Genomic DNA, 20205 nt, shown 5'->3' with positions numbered 1-20205 from the left:
CACTATAATGTCCAAGTCCATTCTTAGACCTTGTAAGTGCAGTGAAGACATTAAGAGTATGTGGTCTGGGAGTTGGTCATTACAAACTCACCATCTCCATAATGGCTTTACTGAAACCTGATATGTTTGGTAGCAAACTTTTTCGCAGATTACACCCACACTGATGCCAGTGTGGGATTCAATGTAAGATGCTCTCAGAGGGCATCTTAGAGATGCTCTCAGAGGGCATCTTAGAGATGCTCTCAGAGGGCATCTTAGAGATGCCCCCAGAAAAACGGCCAGCCCTGGTGTTTCCTGAATGGCTACCCACCATTTGTCACCACCAGACAGGTTTCAGGACCCCTGGGCAGAGGACCTCCGCTCTCTGGGTCCAGAAACAAAGTCCATCCTGGGAAGAGGTGTCATGCCTTCTCCACAAGAATGGGCTGGGTCCACAAAGCTCAAAGTTTCAAAGGACCGCCACCTTTGTTACCTGGCCCTGCCTTTTGCTGCCCCCAGAAACTGGCTCCCACCGGCTCTGACCCGCCACTTTGGGCCTGAGAATCAGCGGGGAAAACCAGTTAGGAAGAGGTGTGCCCACCTTTTGCCAACCCCACCCCTCAGGTGGGGGGAGACAAGGTGAAGCACACATCCCAGTCCCCTGCATCTTGAAGATGAGGGAACACAGCCAATTGGCGAGAAGCTCATGCCCGCCTCCACCTGGAGGCTAGCATAATAGGGGGTGTACTCACCCAAAGAAAGGGACCCATTGGTCACAACCTGCACACCACTGTAACGCCCTTAAATGTTGTATTTAGGGGCACCCTGAACCTTGCCTCTGTAGATTCCTGCAACCTACGAAGAAGGATGGACGAAAACGCAAAACAGAGGAGACTAAAGAAGAAATGACTTGGCACCAGCCCTATTGGACCTTCTGCAGTTTCCAGAGATCCTGCGCCAAAAGTAGACTTGTCCTGCAGCCAGCCACCTTCAAAACCACTGGGAGGACTGACTGCCTTCAACAAAGACCAGAACTCCACAAACAGCAGCTCTGCTCCAAAGAAAGACTAATCCTGCTGAGGACAAAGAAACCAGACACCTCGAACTGCCACTTCTCCAGTTGCCTACGGCTCCAGTACGAGTGGTCCACAGGTCCCAGTGAGATTCCCCCAGCGCTCCAGAGTCCGGATCCACCATGTGTCGACCCCTCCAGGACCCCCTGTCATTGCTTGCAGGCTCTGCACGGAGACCCCCCTCCCTCCCCACAAACCGCGAATGGCCCAGTAAGGTGAAAACCGACCTCAAAAGGCACCAATGCACCCTGAAGCCCCCCCAACTTATCTGCCTCACTGTTGGTTCCTCCCGGAAGACTTCCTGGACCGAGCCTACAGGCTAAATCCAAAACAGGCAACCTCCATGGGATTGCATTGGGCTCCCGACACCCAAGCCCGCTGCACCCGGAAGCCCATGCGCGGCTGGTAGTGTGGACACGGTGCCAACCTGTGACCCCCTTTGCTCTGACAACCCTGGGAGCTTGACTCCCAAGACAGAGTGGTCTGCTTGAGAGCAGCTCCCCCACAACTGGGGTGCCCCCCTAGCCCAATTGGCTAACATTGGGCCCATGCACCCTGCACGCGGCAGCCCTAGTGCCGCTGGTGGTGCGATTTGAGTGCCTTCTTGAACCTTCGGGAACCTTGGTTATAACCCCAAAAAGCTATTCGTGCAGGACGTTTACTTACCTGCAAACCGATAACATTTTCTTCCATAGGAACCCACGTTAAGATTTTTTTCCCACAAATGTTCTGTGTTGAACTGCCTTTTGTATTGAAACCAAAGTAACTTTGCTTCGACCCCAAAATTGTCTTACTTACCTTTGTATTGTAGGACCCATGGCGTGATATCTAGGCATATCACCCTGAGTAGTTGATGTAACTAAATGGAAATCCAAAAGTACTCCAAATTTCCAATGTATGTTTTTTTTTTTTAAACATGTTTTTATTGCAGAGTTATAAACAAGGCATCCATTAAGTCAACCTGTACACGCATGTCATCTCAAAGCACATCCGTCGTTATAAAAATGCACACAGCCATTCAGCCCACATCCCGGGGGCCGGGCGGCGTACCAGTACAGTGACTCAGAGTATCATGGCGAACATCTCATAGAGATGTCAGGTCAACAGCATATTATAGTATCTGCTTTTATACCCATCAAACTCCCTCCCCAAAAACGCTGCCAAGTATAGTCAGCCACTCAGAGTGGTTGGCACCAGAATTGTTCGTGTCCACAACATCAGGTCCACACTAGTGCCCTTCCGTGGTAGCAGTTCCTAAGGCCTATCGGTAATCACATTATATGTACCCAAGGAGCGCTGCTCTGGAACCCCGTTCCCCTGTAGTCATCAGTCATAGATCCTTTCTGCAGGCGCTCTTCTGATCACTACCGCAATACCCCATTAACTCCCCTCCACCCTTCCCACCCCCCAACTGCTGCTGATGTGGGTTGTAATTGTGGGTTCTGACGCTAAAGTTTGGCATTAATCGGGTTTTGCATTTGGTCTCCCAAGCCTCATGGTAAATTTCCAATGTAGGTTTGACTGTTTTAAAAGCAAATACAAACCTATGAAGATTCCAATTTCAACCGCCATTGCATTTTCTTGTAAAGTTTTGCATCTGAATGCATGTTCTACTTGCCTGTTCTAAGTCCTGGTTCTAGAAATATAATATAAGTATACCTTTTTTTATATTTACCTAAGTGAATACAATAAACCCTTAACACACCCTCCTGATACGCCTAACTGCTCGACCACACTACCACAAATAGAGCTGTTAGTTCTTACCTAATTTAGCCTCCGCTATACCTCTGGGGAACCCCCTGGACTCTGTGCACACTATACCTTACTTTGTTATAGTATAAACAGAGCCAGCTTCCTACACTCTCCTTATGTGTCCTTTTGCTGTGACGTCTCACAGAACATGTTAGCTTTCGCCACATTTTTTCCCCTCAGCATCTCTTTAGCCAGTTACAACTATTCTACCCAACTATTGCACCATTAGCTTACAATTTGATTGCTGCTTTGGTGAAAGTGCTTGATAACAGATAAATGAAATGAAGTAATTTACACGTACCTCAGCCATTGTAAAGATCTTGTACATCTCAGGAAGAATAACTGGAGCAACATGGGGCATCTGGGTGTCTGTCACCTCACGGGTAAACTCTAGAACGAAAGGAAGGTTTTCAGCAAATGGTCACTGTATCGTCACTGTATAACAGTGAGTTGAAAAGAATAGATGAGTCGAGATTTGCATGAGAACATGTTCAGTGCCCTAAAAACAAACAGCAATGATCAATACAAGTTTTGGATTACAGACGGAAGACAGCCTTTCTAGTGGCCATAACCTAAGCCCATAGGGATAGCATGTTCCAGTAAGGAACAATAGAACACCTTCCATAAAGACAAAGTAGCAGGACTCGCCCTGGTTTCTTTCCAAAAGCAGTGTTTGATTTTCATGTAACAAACTAGTTCCCTTTCAACTTTCTTCAAAAATCATTCTACGTCAGATGAAAGGGATTTATATTCCCCTGGAAATAAAAGGGTTCTAAAACTCTGTCTAGACAAAACTAAAGACATCAGATAAACTGACCATCAATTTGTTAATTTTAGCTGTACAAGAAATGGATTAGCCAATGCAAAGCAGTCCATTTCTAAATGGATTGTTTTCTGGGTCTTATTATGTTACAGTAATGCCAAAAAGTCCTTGTCTGGTAGGCCAAGAACACATTCAACAAAGTGTAGAGCTCCTACTATAGCATTATTAAGACACACTGTCAATTACAGACCTATGAATGGAAGCCACTGGAGGTCCATACATACTTTCAGATGACATTTCTGTCTTGACATCTATTCCAGATCTAAATTTCAAGTGGACTAAGCCGCTGCGCATAATCTTTTTGGTTAGCTCTGCAAAACATTTTGCCCTTTGCATTAATTTCCACCTTGTTGAGGATGGACTTGATTTTCTACTTGGCAATCACTTAGCTGTGCTTCTAGTACTTTTTCAAGGTAATATTCATAATAGTCATAATAAACCCTCGCACCTCCCTGGAAGAAGGTAAGGAAAACAGTCTTCAGTTTATCCCAGGGTCCTTTCTCTCTGTAAAAAAAACAGAATTGGCTCAACTATCACCTACAGTAGCGATGGGATACCACAAACACCTCCTGTGCACTTGTTGTTTTTATTCTGGAGTTACTGTACCAAATACATAAAAATGCATATAAATGTTTATTAAAAACGAACTCTAAGAAAAAATATTTTGAAATAAAACGCTATATTACAAACTTCAAAGACTTTATTCAGATGTGACATACATACATACATAAAAGTTACACAGCAAATGTCACAATTAAAAAATAACATATGATAAATAAGTAAAACTGAGATACATAGCATTCAATAACATCATGGCAGTAGAACAATATTAGCAGTTGTTAGATAAAACAGAGAAAACCACTCCCTATAAACAATTCTGCCGAAAGATACCTAGAGCAACATTCCAATAAAAAAAACTCACAAATGTGCATAGAATGAGCAGCAGAATTAAGAGAGCATAGTGCTACAGGCGCTCACAGCGATTTTTAAGAAAGATCAGACATGCATACCTATTTCGTGGTCTGACAACTGCAGTAAAAGAGTGAAGGCTAAGCTAACATGCCTAGTGTAGGGGGACCTCTTTTAGAAGTGGAATTAAAAATGGTCTAAAACGTCATATGTTAAGTATCTATATGCCTAAATAACAATTTTAATAAGCATTTGTAAACCAATATATAAACTGTTCTGAAAAAACGAAACATTAACAAGGCCAATGGTTAGTCAAAAACATACAGTAGGCATAATTACCACCGAAGGATTTTCCAGTTCTTACAGCTGATTTAAAAAAGGTACTAACGCAGAAGCAGGTTATGTAATATGTCATCTACATGTTAGGTCATACATTTTGTATTTGTATGGGATTTATAAAGCGCTGGAATCGCCCCTGAAGGAGTATCTCTGCGCTGCAAAAAAGGTGTACGACAGGTCTTAACAAGTTTCTTAAAGAGGAGGAGATTGGAGCACTTGCGCAGCTCCACGGGCAATGAATTCCAATATGTTGTTGCTAGATAGGCAAAGGTTTTGCCTGCTGTTCGGTGTTTTCTATAGCGGGGGAAGGCAAGGAGCCCTTCACCCTGTGAACGATGCGATCTGCCCAGGAGGTAGAACTTAAGTTTTTCCGCCAGGTAGCTCGGACTTCCACCATGAAGTGCCTTGTGGGCTAGGCAGCAAATTTTAAACTTAATTCTCTGGCGGATAAGAAGCCAGTGAAGCTGCCTCAGCAATGGTTGGGAAGAGGTTCTAGGAGGCATTTTAGGAGCCAGATGCACGGCAACGTTCTGAATCACCTGCATTCTACTTAGAAGGGATTCATTGGCCGATGTAAGGAGAGCTTTACAATAATCTAGCTGGCTAAGGACCAGGGCCTGGATCAGGGTCCTGCGGACTAATAAGGGAAGACATTTGGAACACCCTACGGAGAAGGCTCACAGTGTGATAGCAGGAGCCTGAGGTGGCCATAACTTGGTCTCTCATAGATAGAGAGTGGTCCAGACAGACCCCCTGGTTCTTAGCCATAAGCTGCGGGACAGGGGCAGGACCCAGCGTAGTAGGCCACCAGTCAGGGGACCAAATCGTTTGAGCAGTGCCAAATAGCAAGATCTCAGTTTCTCAGCTGGAGGAAATTTTCTGTCATCCAACCAGATATTGCTTGCATGCCCTTGGCAAATAGAGGTTTAGTTGAGTCTTTGTCATTAGCAAAAGATAGGAGTACGTTGGTACGGTCTGCATACGAATAGGGAGTGAATCCATGTTCTCCAATGATTTTAGCAAGATGGGCCACATACAAATTAAACAGGTTGGGGCTGAGGCAAGAACCCTGGGGTACCCCTTGGTAAGCTTCAAAGTGCGTGAACGAAAGGGACCCAGGTTGATCGTTTGAGTGCGCTGGCCCAGAAAGCTTGCAAGCCACTTTAATGCCCGACGCTGCATACCAGTCTCTTAGTCTGTGAATGAGCTTCTAGTGAGAGACATTATCAAAGGTGGCTGTTAATTCCAGCAAAACTAGCAGCACTGCCTTGTTATCCAGTGCCAGTTTAATGTGGTCTGTAACACCTATAAGGGTAGTTTCAGTAGAATGATTACATCTGAATCCAGACTGGGACGGATCAAGGATGCCATGAGATTCAAGATATCCTATAAGCTTAGTGTTGATGTATCCTTGCGTCATTTTACTCATGAATGGAAGGAGAGAAACAGGACAATGCATGACAATGCATACATTTTTATTAGAAAGAAAGTCTAAGAAAAATATTTTTAAATGAAATGCTACATTAGTCAATTTTCAACCATATATTTCAATCAATAACTTGATAAAGCACACAGCTGCTTCAAACAGAAGCATCCGAGCGCTCAAGCAGACAATGCAAGGATAGCCGTGGCATTATAAAAGCTAAACAGTGTCAAATAGGCAGGTTTTAAGTTGCCTTTTGAAGGTTACTGGAGACTCAGCCCAACACAGATTAGGTGGATGGATGTTCCATAATTTGGCCGCAAGTACAGTAATGGAGCTACCTCCATGGAGTGTCTTCAAGAAATTTGGGATCCGTAGGAAGCAGCTAGTGTTGGATCAGAGTACCATCTCTGGAGTATATGAGGCCAGTCTGTTCAACAAGTAGCATTGGGCATCAGTGGAGAGTTCTGAAATCCAGCGTCAGAGTTTTAAATTTAATGCTCTGTTCCACCAAGAGCCAGTGCAAATGTCTCAGATGTGGAGCGATGTGATAGCGGTGAAGGACTCTCCTAGCAAGTCTGGCCGCTGCATTCTGGATTAACGAATCAGATACGCAGGGAGACTAAGGTAGAGATTGTTAAAATAGTCCAGGCGAGAGGCAACTAAAGAATGAACTACAGTTTTTCTAGTTTCCTCAGGAACTAGATGAAGAAACATCTTTAAGATTTTAATCTTCATGAAGCAGACCAACGAGGTTTGATTAATTTGAGAGGCAAAGGAGAGCGTGGAATCGAAAATGATGCCAATATTTCCAGTTGAAGAGGTTGCATTTGGAGGAACGTTGGGTTCAGCAGGCCACCATAGGGAAGCCGGTCGGGGTCCAATCTGATTAAAATGCAAGACTTCCGTTTTATCGGAATTTAGTTTCAGGCAATTTGCCTCAATCCAAGCCGCGACTCCACTGAGGGACTCCTTAAAATTTTTAAGATCTGCCTCCGAGTTGTCTTGGAACGAAAAGAGAAATTGGGTGTCACTGCCGTACAATACTACCTTGTCACTCCAGGTTTCGATGAGATCCACCATGGGGAAAAGGTAAACATTGACCAAGAGCAGGCTCAGGGCAGAACCCTGCGGGACACTACATACCAGTGGCTTAGGTGATGAAAAAAGCGGGTGTTAATACACCCTTTGGGATCTGCCCTCCATAAAAGCTTTGACCAATAAAAGAGTCTTGCCCTGAATGTCAAGGTCGCTAGGCCCGTTCAGAAGGATGGAGTGTGATACTGTGATGAAGGCCACAGACAAATCAAGAAACGGCACAATAACAGGTGTTTTCTTGTCCAGATATTCCCTGACAAACTCCTCCACCTCCAGGAGAGCAGTCTCCATGCAATATCCTGCATGGAAGTCTGACAGATTCGTGAAGGATGGAATTGGCGTCCACAAAAGTGCTCATTTGTTGATTAGCTAATTTACCTTAAAAAAGATTTACAGGAGCTGGGAGGAGAGATAGAGGCCTGTAATTGCCAAACACATCTGTGTCTGCAGCCTTAAGTCTGAAAACATGCAGCGGGCAAACATCATCCGGGGAGCCAGGCTTTCATTTTAGTATCTCCTTCAAAGAGCATTCTTCTGTTTACGTACTTTACTGTTCATGGGGTGGGGAATTGCGGAGGAATGAATCTGTACATATGTGATGTTCTGAGTGGCAATGGTGTGGATAACGTTAGATCTGATAAGACATAAGATACATTTGATTGTAAACGGCTGTGATTTACTGCAAATATCAATAAAAAAATTCAACAAAAAAAAAAGAGCATTCTTCTGAAATAGGGGCAAATCAGACACAAATGCCTTGAGACAGGAGGGAGCGCAGGGGCTAGTTTCAGCCTTCCCCGCAGCAGCTGAACCAAAAGCTAAAGCCTCCTTTGGTGACTCTGGAAAGGTGGAGTATGCATTTTGAATCTTCTCATCGCAGGGTTCGGCTGAGGGGAGGATAGCAGTTTTGGCCCCTCCAGGGGAGACAAAGGAATTCACTATTTTAAACACTTTGTTGGAATAATTAGCTGCCATCTTGATATGATGTGCAAAGTACTCTTTCATAGCATTGCAGGTTTTGTTTTGCAGAAGCTCGTAAGTGCCGTTTTAGAGACAGTCTTAGCATTGGAGTCATACAATTTCCTCTAATTGTGCTATAATTATTTGCACATGCTTTTCTCCGTTCATTGGGTTGAGGAAAACTAAGGTGCAGAAGGCCTCCATCTTTTTGCCACATACTTTTTAGAGGAACAGGTGGGCTAATAAATTAGAGATCCAACTGTCAAACAGCAAAATGTCAGATTCAACTATTCCTTGTAGTATCAGAGGAGAGTAACTGAGGTACTGAGCCAGGGATTCTTCCCACAGATTCTGCAACCTCCTTTTCATTTCCGGGGAAGGGGCGATCCTAGTCTGTGGGTAGGGGCCCTAAAACACAAGTGGAATACTGAAGTGATCAGATGCTCCGGATCACTGAACTGCATGCTAATGGTAAAGATCAGATCAAGCATATGATCAGCCGTACGGGTAGGTGCCTGGACATGCTGGATAAGGTTAACACCAGCCAATGTTTATATGAGCTTGGGGGCTATGGTGGAGATGAGATCACCAGCATTGACATTAAATTCGTCAAAAATGGTCAGATTGACATATTGTAGAGAGTATTGTTCAATGATGTCGAATACAGCAGGAAAGCAGCTGCTAAGGCAGTTTGGAGGTCTATACACCAACAGGCCAGAGAAGGATGGAGTGAGTAATGTGCAAAACAAGACCCTAAATGTTTCCGTACTGGCTTATAGGTGTAGAAAATGCTTCAAAAGTGTATTTGAAAATAAAAGCAACCCCACCCCCTACCTTGTTCCCGCCACGGTTTTTCGCCAAGATGCGATAGCCTAGTGGAATTGCAAAGGGTAGTTCTGGGTTAAAGCGGTCATTCCAGCCATGTTTCCATAAGGAAAATAAAAGTCCCAGGAGTTGTTAGCCAGTAGGGGGAAAACAGCAGATTAATATTTGGCTAGGGTCCTGCAGTTAATAAGGCAGGCCTTATAACCCACTGCGATCTGCAACAGAGCAGATACTGTGTTAGGTGGGAGTGAAAACACCCCGGATCACGAGCAATAAGCCTTCGTTCAGAAGTAACTGTTATTTAAGACTAAGCCACATACCTCACAGGAGTGAGCATGCTTTCCCATTCCAGGGGGAGAAAACATCTTCAGAGAGAAGCAGGGGTTCGTATTCAAGGCAAGGAGAGCCTCTCTGGGATATCTGCTGCTCTGATCAATGGCAAGATGAGCAGCATGGCTGTTGCTGGCCACGGACAGGTGCAGACAGGCATGCCATTGGTGCGCCGTCAGCACATCCACGGAATGGCCTTCCTTAAATGGAAGAGCAAGGATTCCATCAAACCTAGCCACTAGAGCGCTAACCCAAGAGGGCGGTTCTAGGCAGTGCCAAGAAGAGCAGAAACAAGCTTTTGCACTGCAATAGGTCTCGCATTACCGATAGTTTGAGGTATTGGTGTTGCAAATAATGCAACGCCAATAGCTCATACTTTCAATAATGTGAGACCTAGTGCATTGCAAATGATTGCAGTGAGCCAGAAACCAGCATTGTATGTCTCAGTGCAGCACCGCAAGCTGATCCTAGAGGTCCCTAGAGAGCATCATAAACATTGAAGATATGGTAAATCCACCCTACCCATAATGCAATGAATGCAAGACAGTACCACGAGTACATTAAAATAGCTATGTCAATATATACAATTAGTAGCTTTGAAATGTGACAAAAGAATTATATTAATTCCGGAATAGGTTAGGTTGTACTCTATGTGGAGCTGATGAAGGCAAATTTATAGGAGGTCTAATATAAATGTGAGATGTGGTAGGTGCAGTACGGCAAGCTGCTCCTAGTAAGCAAGGCACCAGCACTGCCAGTACGACAAGCTGCTCCTAGAGGTCCCTAGTGAGGACTGCCAGTGCTGCAAGCTGCTACTAGAGGTCCCTAGTAAGCAAGGCACCAGCACTGCCAGTACGGCAAGCTGCTCCTAGAGGTCCCTAGTGAGCATCACAAACTTTTGCTCATAGTGGTATGGTACTCCCATAATGGATTGCATGCAAGTCAGTACCACGAGCACATTCAAATAGCTATGTCAATATATACAATTAATAGCTTTGAAATGTGGCAAAACAATTATATTAATTCCGGATTAGGTTGTACTCTATGTGGAGCTGATGAAGGGAAATTATAGAAGGTCTAACATAGATGTGTAGGTGCAGTACCGCAAGCGGCGCCTAGAGGTTCCTAGTGAGCATCAACATTTTGGTTACAGATGGTACTCCCCTAATGCATTGCAAGCAAGACAGTACCACAAGTACATTCAAATAGCTATGTCAATATATACAATTAATAGCTTTGAAATGTGACAAAATAATATAGTAATTCTGGATCAGATTGCACTCTATCTTAAGGTGATGAAGGGAAATTTATAGGAGGTCTAACATAGATGAGTAGCTGTAGTACCGCAAGATGCGCCTAGATGTCCCTAGTGAGCATGATAAACTTTGAAGATAAGGTAAATTAACCCTACCCATAATGCATTGCATGCAAGACAGCACCACAGTACATTCAATATATACAATTAGTAGCTTTGAAATGTGTCAGAAGAATTATAATAATTCGGGATTAGGTTGTACTCAATGTGGCGCTGATGAAGGGAAATTTATAGAAGGTCTAATATAAATCTAAGATGTGCTAGCGAGTAAAGTAACCACTGCCAACCTTGTTAAGGACCAAGTCAGTGTCCTGTCAGAAGGCCCCTAAGAAAATAGTGCCTTGAGGTTGTAATTAAAACCTAGGGCGTAACAACACATGTAATAGGGGATGTCCTCATGGGAGGTTACAAAGAGAGACAGGGAGGCACTAAGGAGGGACCACAAAGCCTAATAACCAATGAAAAGCCACCATTTACAAAAGACAGGGACAGGAGCCAATTAAAAAGATGGGCGGAAAGTAGGCGGAGCTTTATGCACACATCCTGAATACAGCATGTCCACGAATAGACAGCGCAAACGCTGCCTAGGTGAGACCTAAAAAAGTACCCTATAGTAATGGTCACAAGAAAAAAAAAAGTACCTAAAAACAGTCTCTCAAACTTTTTAAAGCAAGGGGTTGAGAAAATGAAACACTGTAGCATAATAGGCGGAAACTTAAAAGGCTGGGAAAACTGGCATGGTTCATTCAAGCAAACATCACACCACCTCGGCTGACATCAGTTACAGCAAAAGGTCTTCCATTGCTGTATGCTTGAGAGATAAATAGTTCTGTCAATCTCCAGAGAACTACAAAATTACAGCCACCACTCAAAAATCCCATTGAGGTCAGTTGGACTTTGGGTTCTGGAAGGCATATGCTGTAATACATTGGTGGAAGTTAATACATTATTTTATCTTTTTATCTTGACCTTTTGGAACATTAGATATGAACCTTCAGTGTTCTCAGACCTTTTGCTGGGAAATTATTTTGCTGGCATGGCAGCAGCTTTGTTCTGAGCACCACATTAGCCTCTGACCCAACATTAGGAGTTTCAAAGCAGGATACTTGGATGCGTTACGTTAGGTGTTGTAATTCACCAAAGTTATTCCTTTCTTAAACACACTCAGTAAGTTACCAGTTTTCTTCACTTGCCAATTTTAAGAAGTTAAATCAATGACTAATCGCATTTGGTTACCCGCTCACTTAAAAAAAAAAAAACATTTGATCTACCATCCGAAAACATAATTCGTGTTTTGAATAACCTGTAGCGATTTTGAGCAGTACTCTCCTTGCTGTGGTTTCCTTGTACAATTGTCAGGTTGATGACACTCACTCAGTTCAGTGGCCTGTGAGCTGTTGCAGGCAGCTTTGACTAGATGGATGCCTTCATTAAATGGTTCTGAAATACTTTAAATTTACAAACAGTAACTGGGGATTGGGGTTATACCGCCAAGTTTGTAGCGTTGTTCTTTTAGCATGCAGAACTGCAACACAGTAGAAAGCACCTACATTTTTGAGATGGATATTGCTTATTGCTCACAATACTAAATTGTGCACTTTTACTCTACACATGAACAAGTCAATGCGCACCTTTAATTAACAAGCATTTGCAATGCAATAGGTCTCGCATTCACGCGAGTTTGAGCTATTGGCATTGTAATTGACAATTACTTTTATTTATGTTTTGGTTTTTAAAACATAAATAAAAGGCCTTGTCATTTACAATGTCAATAGCTCTAAATCTCGCAATTGCGAGACCTATTGCATTGCAAATGTGTGTTACAAAATGTGACGTTTACTACACACATTTTAAACATTCTGCCTCCACCAAATGACGCTGCAGGACGCCCGGGATATAACGTATGCTGTCTGCAGAGACAAAGAAATGTGGTTTGTGTGATATGCAACCCAACCCAAGCCTAGCTGAATACAGTGTGGTTTATCAGAGCCATATATTTTAGCGTGCGCGGTTCTGCTGCAGTCCGTAATTTGAAGCGGATGGATGTGCCACTCAAAAATGAACGCAGATGGAAACAAACGTATACACTGCCGAAGAGCGACACAGACAAAATCGCAAACACTCTGGTACTATGTAAAGCTGAAACCAAAAGGCATGCGCCTCGCCACAAAGAGAATGCCCATATGCCGTTCACGGCAAAACTACAAAGAATGCAGAACCCCAGGCTCGACAAGCGGCTCACATCTCCTCGCCTATGCAAAAAAAAATTTTTTTTAAATAAAAACCACAGAAAGAAGAGCAAGTTGGGCGCGAAGAGACTTACTCAAGTTCGGCAGAAAGGATCAGCGATAAGTTTGATGATGTCTCAAAATTAAAAGACTGCATGTCATGGCTCAATACGTGTTTTTTGTTTTTTTAAATCTTAATTTATACTTGTTTTCCATCCAATATAAATATGCCAAAGCTGGTTTAAGATAGCGAGTCGATATCATAGGCTTCAATTTAAGAAACAAATATTTTATTAGAGTGATGACACCCTACTATACATAGATACTAGTAGCCACTGGGGAATACAAGTCCCTGCAGTTGTTTAACAAAGGGGGATTTCTTTTTCAGCGGCTGTGTTGTGAAAAGCTAAATGCAGTCTCTCAAATTGAAGGTATCCAATGTCTGGAGCTGGACGACCCAATGTCTTGTACTGTGTGGAGGGAGCATCATTATTTTTTGGGAAAAGCAAAGACCAGCAAGACAGCTCAAGCTATCTTTAGGCCAGATATAAAAAAGCAATCATAAGAGTGAACAGTTATTTTCTCTTTTAGCCTGCAATTGTACTTTCGTTGATGACATTTCGAGAAAAAAAAACACTCACTTCATTGCACAGTGTGTTTTGCCATTCTATGAGAAACAAAATACAGTTTTTGCTTTTTTCTCAGACAGCCATCAAATAAGAAATATTCTGTATTTTTAAAAGAGCAACAATTTGGTCCCAGGGTGACAGGTGTGGTAAGATGAAGGCAAACTCTTTAAGCTTTCTCTGAGTTTTAAGTAGATTTCGTATTTCACAACTAACTCAAGCCACATCTAGGAGTGTTTTAGGGCTAAAAGATGCTGATGGATTTACCCCCTTATCCCTAACAGAAGACATCCTGGTGAGTCTAAAACCCGGACCAGCTCGTCTGTAAGCAGATATTGCTTCTAGGTGAAATAGTCCAACCATATGTCCTCATTTTCCAAAGTAGTTTTTTATTGTAGCGTATCACGCTTGCTTTATCTTTCTAAAACGGGAGAGGAGTTGGCCTAACGCCTAGGGCGGTCGACCTCGAATCGGGGAACCGAGTTCGAGTCTCGGCAATGACGCTGAACATCCGGTGATTTTGGGCAAATCACTTAATCTCTCTGTGCCAAACAAAAATGAATGTGTCCTCATGTAACGCAACTGGTGCTATGTAAAGCGCTCTGATACCAGATACCGGGTCAAGTTCGCGCTATATAAAAGTACTAAAAAGTTATCTTTTCAAGAGTTTGCAAGATGTTGTGCTGTTGTGTTTACATCTATACCAACGTTGGTTTGCAGAGTTAAACATTGTTCGTTACTAAGTTATATGTTGTCTTTGGGGCTAAATATGAAAGTGATATTGAGTGGCGAAGAGGCTTGCAGGGCCTTGCTGATGCTCCGATACTTTCTGATATCAAAAATATCCTGGTGAGGATGCAACATGCAACAAGGCGCTATCTATCTCGAAGGCAACCTGGAATCTGTATTTTAGTCGCTTGTTCTCTTCCCTGGAAAGGCTGGCTCCCCTTTGACCCTGGTGACCTATTGCGTCCTTAGTGTCTGTAGGGGCTTATCTGATCCCATACGCCCTTGTACAGATGGAGTGAGGGGGGCCGGTAGAGCAGGGGGTGCGGGGAAAGCGGAAACACACAATGGAGAAGAGGGGGCTAAATAAGACAGAGAGAGAGGTGGACAGCGAGACAGAGATAGCACATAGAAGAAAGAACAATATACACAGAAGAAGAAATATGTGCAGACAGACAGCTGGGGAGGAAATTGAAAGAATGAGTAAAAGAAAAAAAGAAGTTGAATTAATAGACAGTGGTTGGGAGAAACAGAGATGGAAACAGAAAGATTGAGAGAGAAAGAAATGGAAGGAAATATGAAAAAAAAGCTGCGAGAGATAGAGAGGCCAGAGAACGAGGCAGGGGAGTGTGAATGGTACAAACAAACAGAAAGTGGAACGAGAGAAAGAAGAGGGCAATGCATGTAATGGAATACGTGGAAGGAGGGAGAGAATGGGACAGAATGTGGCCCGTCGGCTGCGTTGCCGCCTCCTGAATGTGTAATGTAAATACGGTGCTATGTAAAGCGCTCCAATACCTTCGGGTCGAGTTGGCGCTATATAAATATGCAACAAAAAAAACAAGACAAGCCCGGCGGAGCGTGGCGCGCGCGCTTGGCGGGGGAGCGCATTCCAAGCGGGGGATCGGACCCTTTGAAGTTAGATTGCCAAACGGATTGCATGGCGGCACGATGCACGTGATTGTGCGCGTGCTCACCATGCAATCCGCTTTTGGGAGCACTTTTGGGAGCCCCTTACTAAAGTCTCGCTGAGCGATCGCTTACGCGATAGCCAGCGAGACGTAAAAACGCTCTAAATTGAGATACAATATATCTATATTTATCGAGATAGAGATAAATATATCTATATTTATCGAGATAGAGATAGAGATAAATATATCTATATTTATCGAGATAGAGATAGACATAGATAAATATATCTATATTTATCGAGATAGAGATAAATATATCTATATTTATCGAGATAGAGATAGATCTAACTTAAATTTATCGAGATAGAGATAGATCTATCTATATTTATCGAGATAGAGATAGAGACAGATCTAATAGAGATAGAGATCTCTAATAGAGATAGAGACATCTCTAATAGAGCTAGAGACATCTCTAATAGAGATCTCTCTATTAGAGATAGAGATCTCTCTATTAGAGATAGAGATCTCTCTATCTCTAATAGAGATATCTCTAGAGATAGAGATCTCTCTATCTCTAATAGAGATATCTCTATCTCTAATAGAGATATCTCTATCTCTAATAGAGATATCTCTAATAGAGATATCTCTAATAGAGATATCTCTAATAGAGATATCTCTAATAGAGATATCTCTAATAGAGATATCTCTAATAGAGATATCTCTAATAGAGATATCTCTAATAGAGATATCTCTAATAGAGATAGAGACATCTCTAATAGAGATAGAGACATCTCTAATAGAGATAGAGACATCTCTAATAGAGATAGAGACATCTCTAATAGAGATAGAGACATCTCTAATAGAGATAGAGACATCTCTAATAGAGATAGAGACATCTCTAATAGAGATAGAGACATCTCTAATAGAGATAGAGACATCTCTAATAGAGATATCTCTAATAGAGATATCTCTAATAGAGATAGAGACATCTCTAATAGAGATAGAGACATCTCTAATAGAGATAGAGACATCTCTAATAGAGATAGAGACATCTCTAATAGAGATAGAGACATCTCTAATAGAGATAGAGACATCTCTAATAGAGATAGAGACATCTCTAATAGAGAGATCTCTATCTCTAATAGAGATATCTCTATCTCTAATAGAGATATCTCTAATAGAGATATCTCTAATAGAGATATCTCTAATAGAGATATCTCTAATAGAGATATCTCTAATAGAGATATCTCTAATAGAGATATCTCTATCTCTAATAGAGATAGAGATATCTCTAATAGAGATAGAGATATCTCTAATAGAGATAGAGACATCTCTAATAGAGATAGAGACATCTCTAATAGAGATAGAGACATCTCTAATAGAGATAGAGACATCTCTAATAGAGATAGAGACATCTCTAATAGAGATAGAGACATCTCTAATAGAGATAGAGACATCTCTAATAGAGATATCTCTAATAGAGATATCTCTAATAGAGATATCTCTAATAGAGATATCTCTAATAGAGATAGAGATATCTCTAATAGAGATAGAGACATCTCTAATAGAGATAGAGACATCTCTAATAGAGATAGAGACATCTCTAATAGAGATAGAGACATCTCTAATAGAGATAGAGACATCTCTAATAGAGAGAGATGTCTCTAATAGAGATAGAGATCTCTAATAGAGATATCTCTAATGGAGATAGAGATAGAGATAGAGACATCTCTAATAGAGATAGAGACATCTCTAATAGAGATAGAGATAGATATATCTCTAATGGAGATAGAGATATCACTAATGGAGATAGAGATATCTCTAATGGAGATAGAGACATCTCTAATAGAGATATCTCTAATGGAGATAGAGATATCTCTAATGGAGATAGAGATATCTCTAATGGAGATAGAGATATCTCTAATGGAGATAGAGATATCTCTAATGGAGATAGATATCTCTAATGGAGATAGAGATAGAGACATCTCTAATAGAGATAGAGAGATATCTCTAATAGAGATAGATATCTCTAATGGAGATAGAGATAGAGACATCTCTAATAGAGATAGAGATATCTCAGAGATAGAGATATCTCTAATAGAGATATCTCTAATAGAGATATCTCTAATAGAGATATCTCTAATAGAGATATCTCTAATAGAGATAGAGATATCTCTAATAGAGATAGAGATATCTCTAATAGAGATAGAGATATCTCTAATAGAGATAGAGACATCTCTAATAGAGATATCTCTAATAGAGATAGAGATATCTCTAATAGAGATAGAGATATCTCTAATAGAGATAGAGATATCTCTAATAGAGATAGAGATATCTCTAATAGAGATAGAGATATCTCTAATAGAGATAGAGACATCTCTAATAGAGACATCTCTAATAGAGATAGAGACATCTCTAATAGAGATAGAGACATCTCTAATAGAGATAGACATCTCTAATAGAGATAGAGACATCTCTAATAGAGATAGAGATCTCTAATAGAGATAGAGATCTCTAATAGAGATAGAGATCTCTAATAGAGATAGAGATCTCTAATAGAGATAGAGATCTCTCTAATAGAGAGAGATCTCTAATAGAGATAGAGACATCTCTAATAGAGATAGAGATCTCTAATAGAGATATCTCTAATGGAGATAGAGATAGAGATAGAGACATCTCTAATAGAGATAGAGACATCTCTAATAGAGATAGAGATATCTCTAATAGAGATAGAGATATTTCTAATAGAGATAGAGATAGATAGACATCACTAATAGAGATAGAGATATCTCCAATAGAGATAGAGATATCTCCAATAGAGATAGAGACATCTCCAATAGAGATAGAGACATCTCTAATAGAGATAGAGACATCTCTAATAGAGATAGAGACATCTCTAATAGAGATAGAGACATCTCTAATAGAGATAGAGATAGAGACATCTCTAATAGAGATAGAGATAGAGACATCTCTAATAGAGATAGAGATAGAGACATCTCTAATAGAGATAGAGATAGAGACATCTCTAATAGAGATAGAGATCTCTAATAGAGATAGAGATCTCTAATAGAGATATCTCTAATGGAGATAGAGATATCTCTAATAGAGATAGAGATATTTCTAATAGAGATAGAGATAGATAGACATCACTAATAGAGATAGAGATATCTCCAATAGAGATAGAGATATCTCCAATAGAGATAGAGATATCTCCAATAGAGATAGAGACATCTCTAATAGAGATAGAGACAGAGACATCTCTAATAGAGATAGAGATAGAGACATCTCTAATAGAGATAGAGATAGAGACATCTCTAATAGAGATAGAGAGATCTCTAATAGAGATAGAGAGATCTCTAATAGAGATAGAGATATCTCTAATAGAGATAGAGATATCTCTAATAGAGATAGAGATATCTCTAATAGAGATAGAGATATCTCTAATAGAGATAGAGATATCTCTAATAGAGATAGAGACATCTCTAATAGAGACATCTCTAATAGAGATAGAGACATCTCTAATAGAGATAGAGACATCTCTAATAGAGATAGACATCTCTAATAGAGATAGAGACATCTCTAATAGAGATAGAGATCTCTAATAGAGATAGAGATCTCTAATAGAGATAGAGATCTCTCTAATAGAGAGAGATCTCTAATAGAGAGAGATCTCTAATAGAGATAGAGACATCTCTAATAGAGATAGAGACATCTCTAATAGAGAGAGATATCTCTAATAGAGATAGAGATCTCTAATAGAGATATCTCTAATGGAGATAGAGATAGAGATAGAGACATCTCTAATAGAGATAGAGACATCTCTAATAGAGAGAGAGATCTCTAATAGAGATAGAGATATCTCTAATAGAGATAGAGATATTTCTAATAGAGATAGAGATAGATAGACATCACTAATAGAGATAGAGATATCTCCAATAGAGATAGAGATATCTCCAATAGAGATAGAGACATCTCTAATAGAGATAGAGACATCTCTAATAGAGATAGAGACATCTCTAATAGAGATAGAGATAGAGACATCTCTAATAGAGATAGAGATAGAGACATCTCTAATAGAGATAGAGATAGAGACATCTCTAATAGAGATAGAGATAGAGACATCTCTAATAGAGATAGAGATCTCTAATAGAGATAGAGATCTCTAATAGAGATAGAGATCTCTAATAGAGATAGAGATATCTCTAATAGAGATAGAGATATTTCTAATAGAGATAGAGATAGATAGACATCACTAATAGAGATAGAGATATCTCCAATAGAGATAGAGATATCTCCAATAGAGATAGAGACATCTCTAATAGAGATAGAGACATCTCTAATAGAGATAGAGATAGAGACATCTCTAATAGAGATAGAGATAGAGACATCTCTAATAGAGATAGAGAGATCTCTAATAGAGATAGAGATATCTCTAATAGAGATAGAGATATCTCTAATAGAGATAGAGATATCTAATAGAGATATCTCTAATGGAGATAGAGATAGAGACATCTCTAATAGAGATAGAGACATCTCTAATAGAGAGAGATATCTCTAATAGAGATAGAGAGATACCTCTAATAGAGATAGAGATCTCTAATAGAGATAGAGATCTCTCTAATAGAGATAGAGATCTCTAATAGAGATAGAGATAGATAGAGATAGACATCACTAATAGAGATAGAGATATCTCCAATAGAGAGAGAGATCTCTCTAATAGAGATGGAGATCGAGACATCTCTAATAGAGATAGAGACATCTCTAATAGAGATGGAGTCGAGACATCTCTAATAGAGATAGACATCTCTAATAGAGATAGAGATAGAGACATCTCTAATAGATAGAGACATCTCTAATAGAGATAGAGATCTCTAATAGAGATATCTCT

General features: G+C 40.8%; 1 protein-coding gene across 3 annotated transcripts in view; it reads right to left on the bottom strand.

Annotated features, from left to right (window-relative positions):
* The window catches only part of LOC146866700 (importin-9-like), a 372779-nt gene that overhangs the window by 197991 nt on the left and 154583 nt on the right, over nucleotides 1-20205 (bottom strand). For all 3 annotated transcript variants that reach the window (XM_085600471.1, XM_085600450.1, XM_085600461.1), the window contains exon 5: nucleotides 3106-3194. In XM_085600471.1, coding sequence (XP_085456597.1) covers nucleotides 3106-3194 — 89 coding nt within the window. The remainder of the gene's footprint in view (nucleotides 1-3105; nucleotides 3195-20205) is intronic.

Source organism: Triturus cristatus, chromosome 1_2 (genome assembly GCF_964204655.1).
Source record: "Triturus cristatus chromosome 1_2, aTriCri1.1, whole genome shotgun sequence".
Taxonomy (NCBI): domain Eukaryota; kingdom Metazoa; phylum Chordata; class Amphibia; order Caudata; family Salamandridae; genus Triturus; species Triturus cristatus.
The sequence above is the reverse complement of the archived record's forward strand: the minus strand, read 5'-3'. Positions and strand labels throughout refer to the sequence as shown.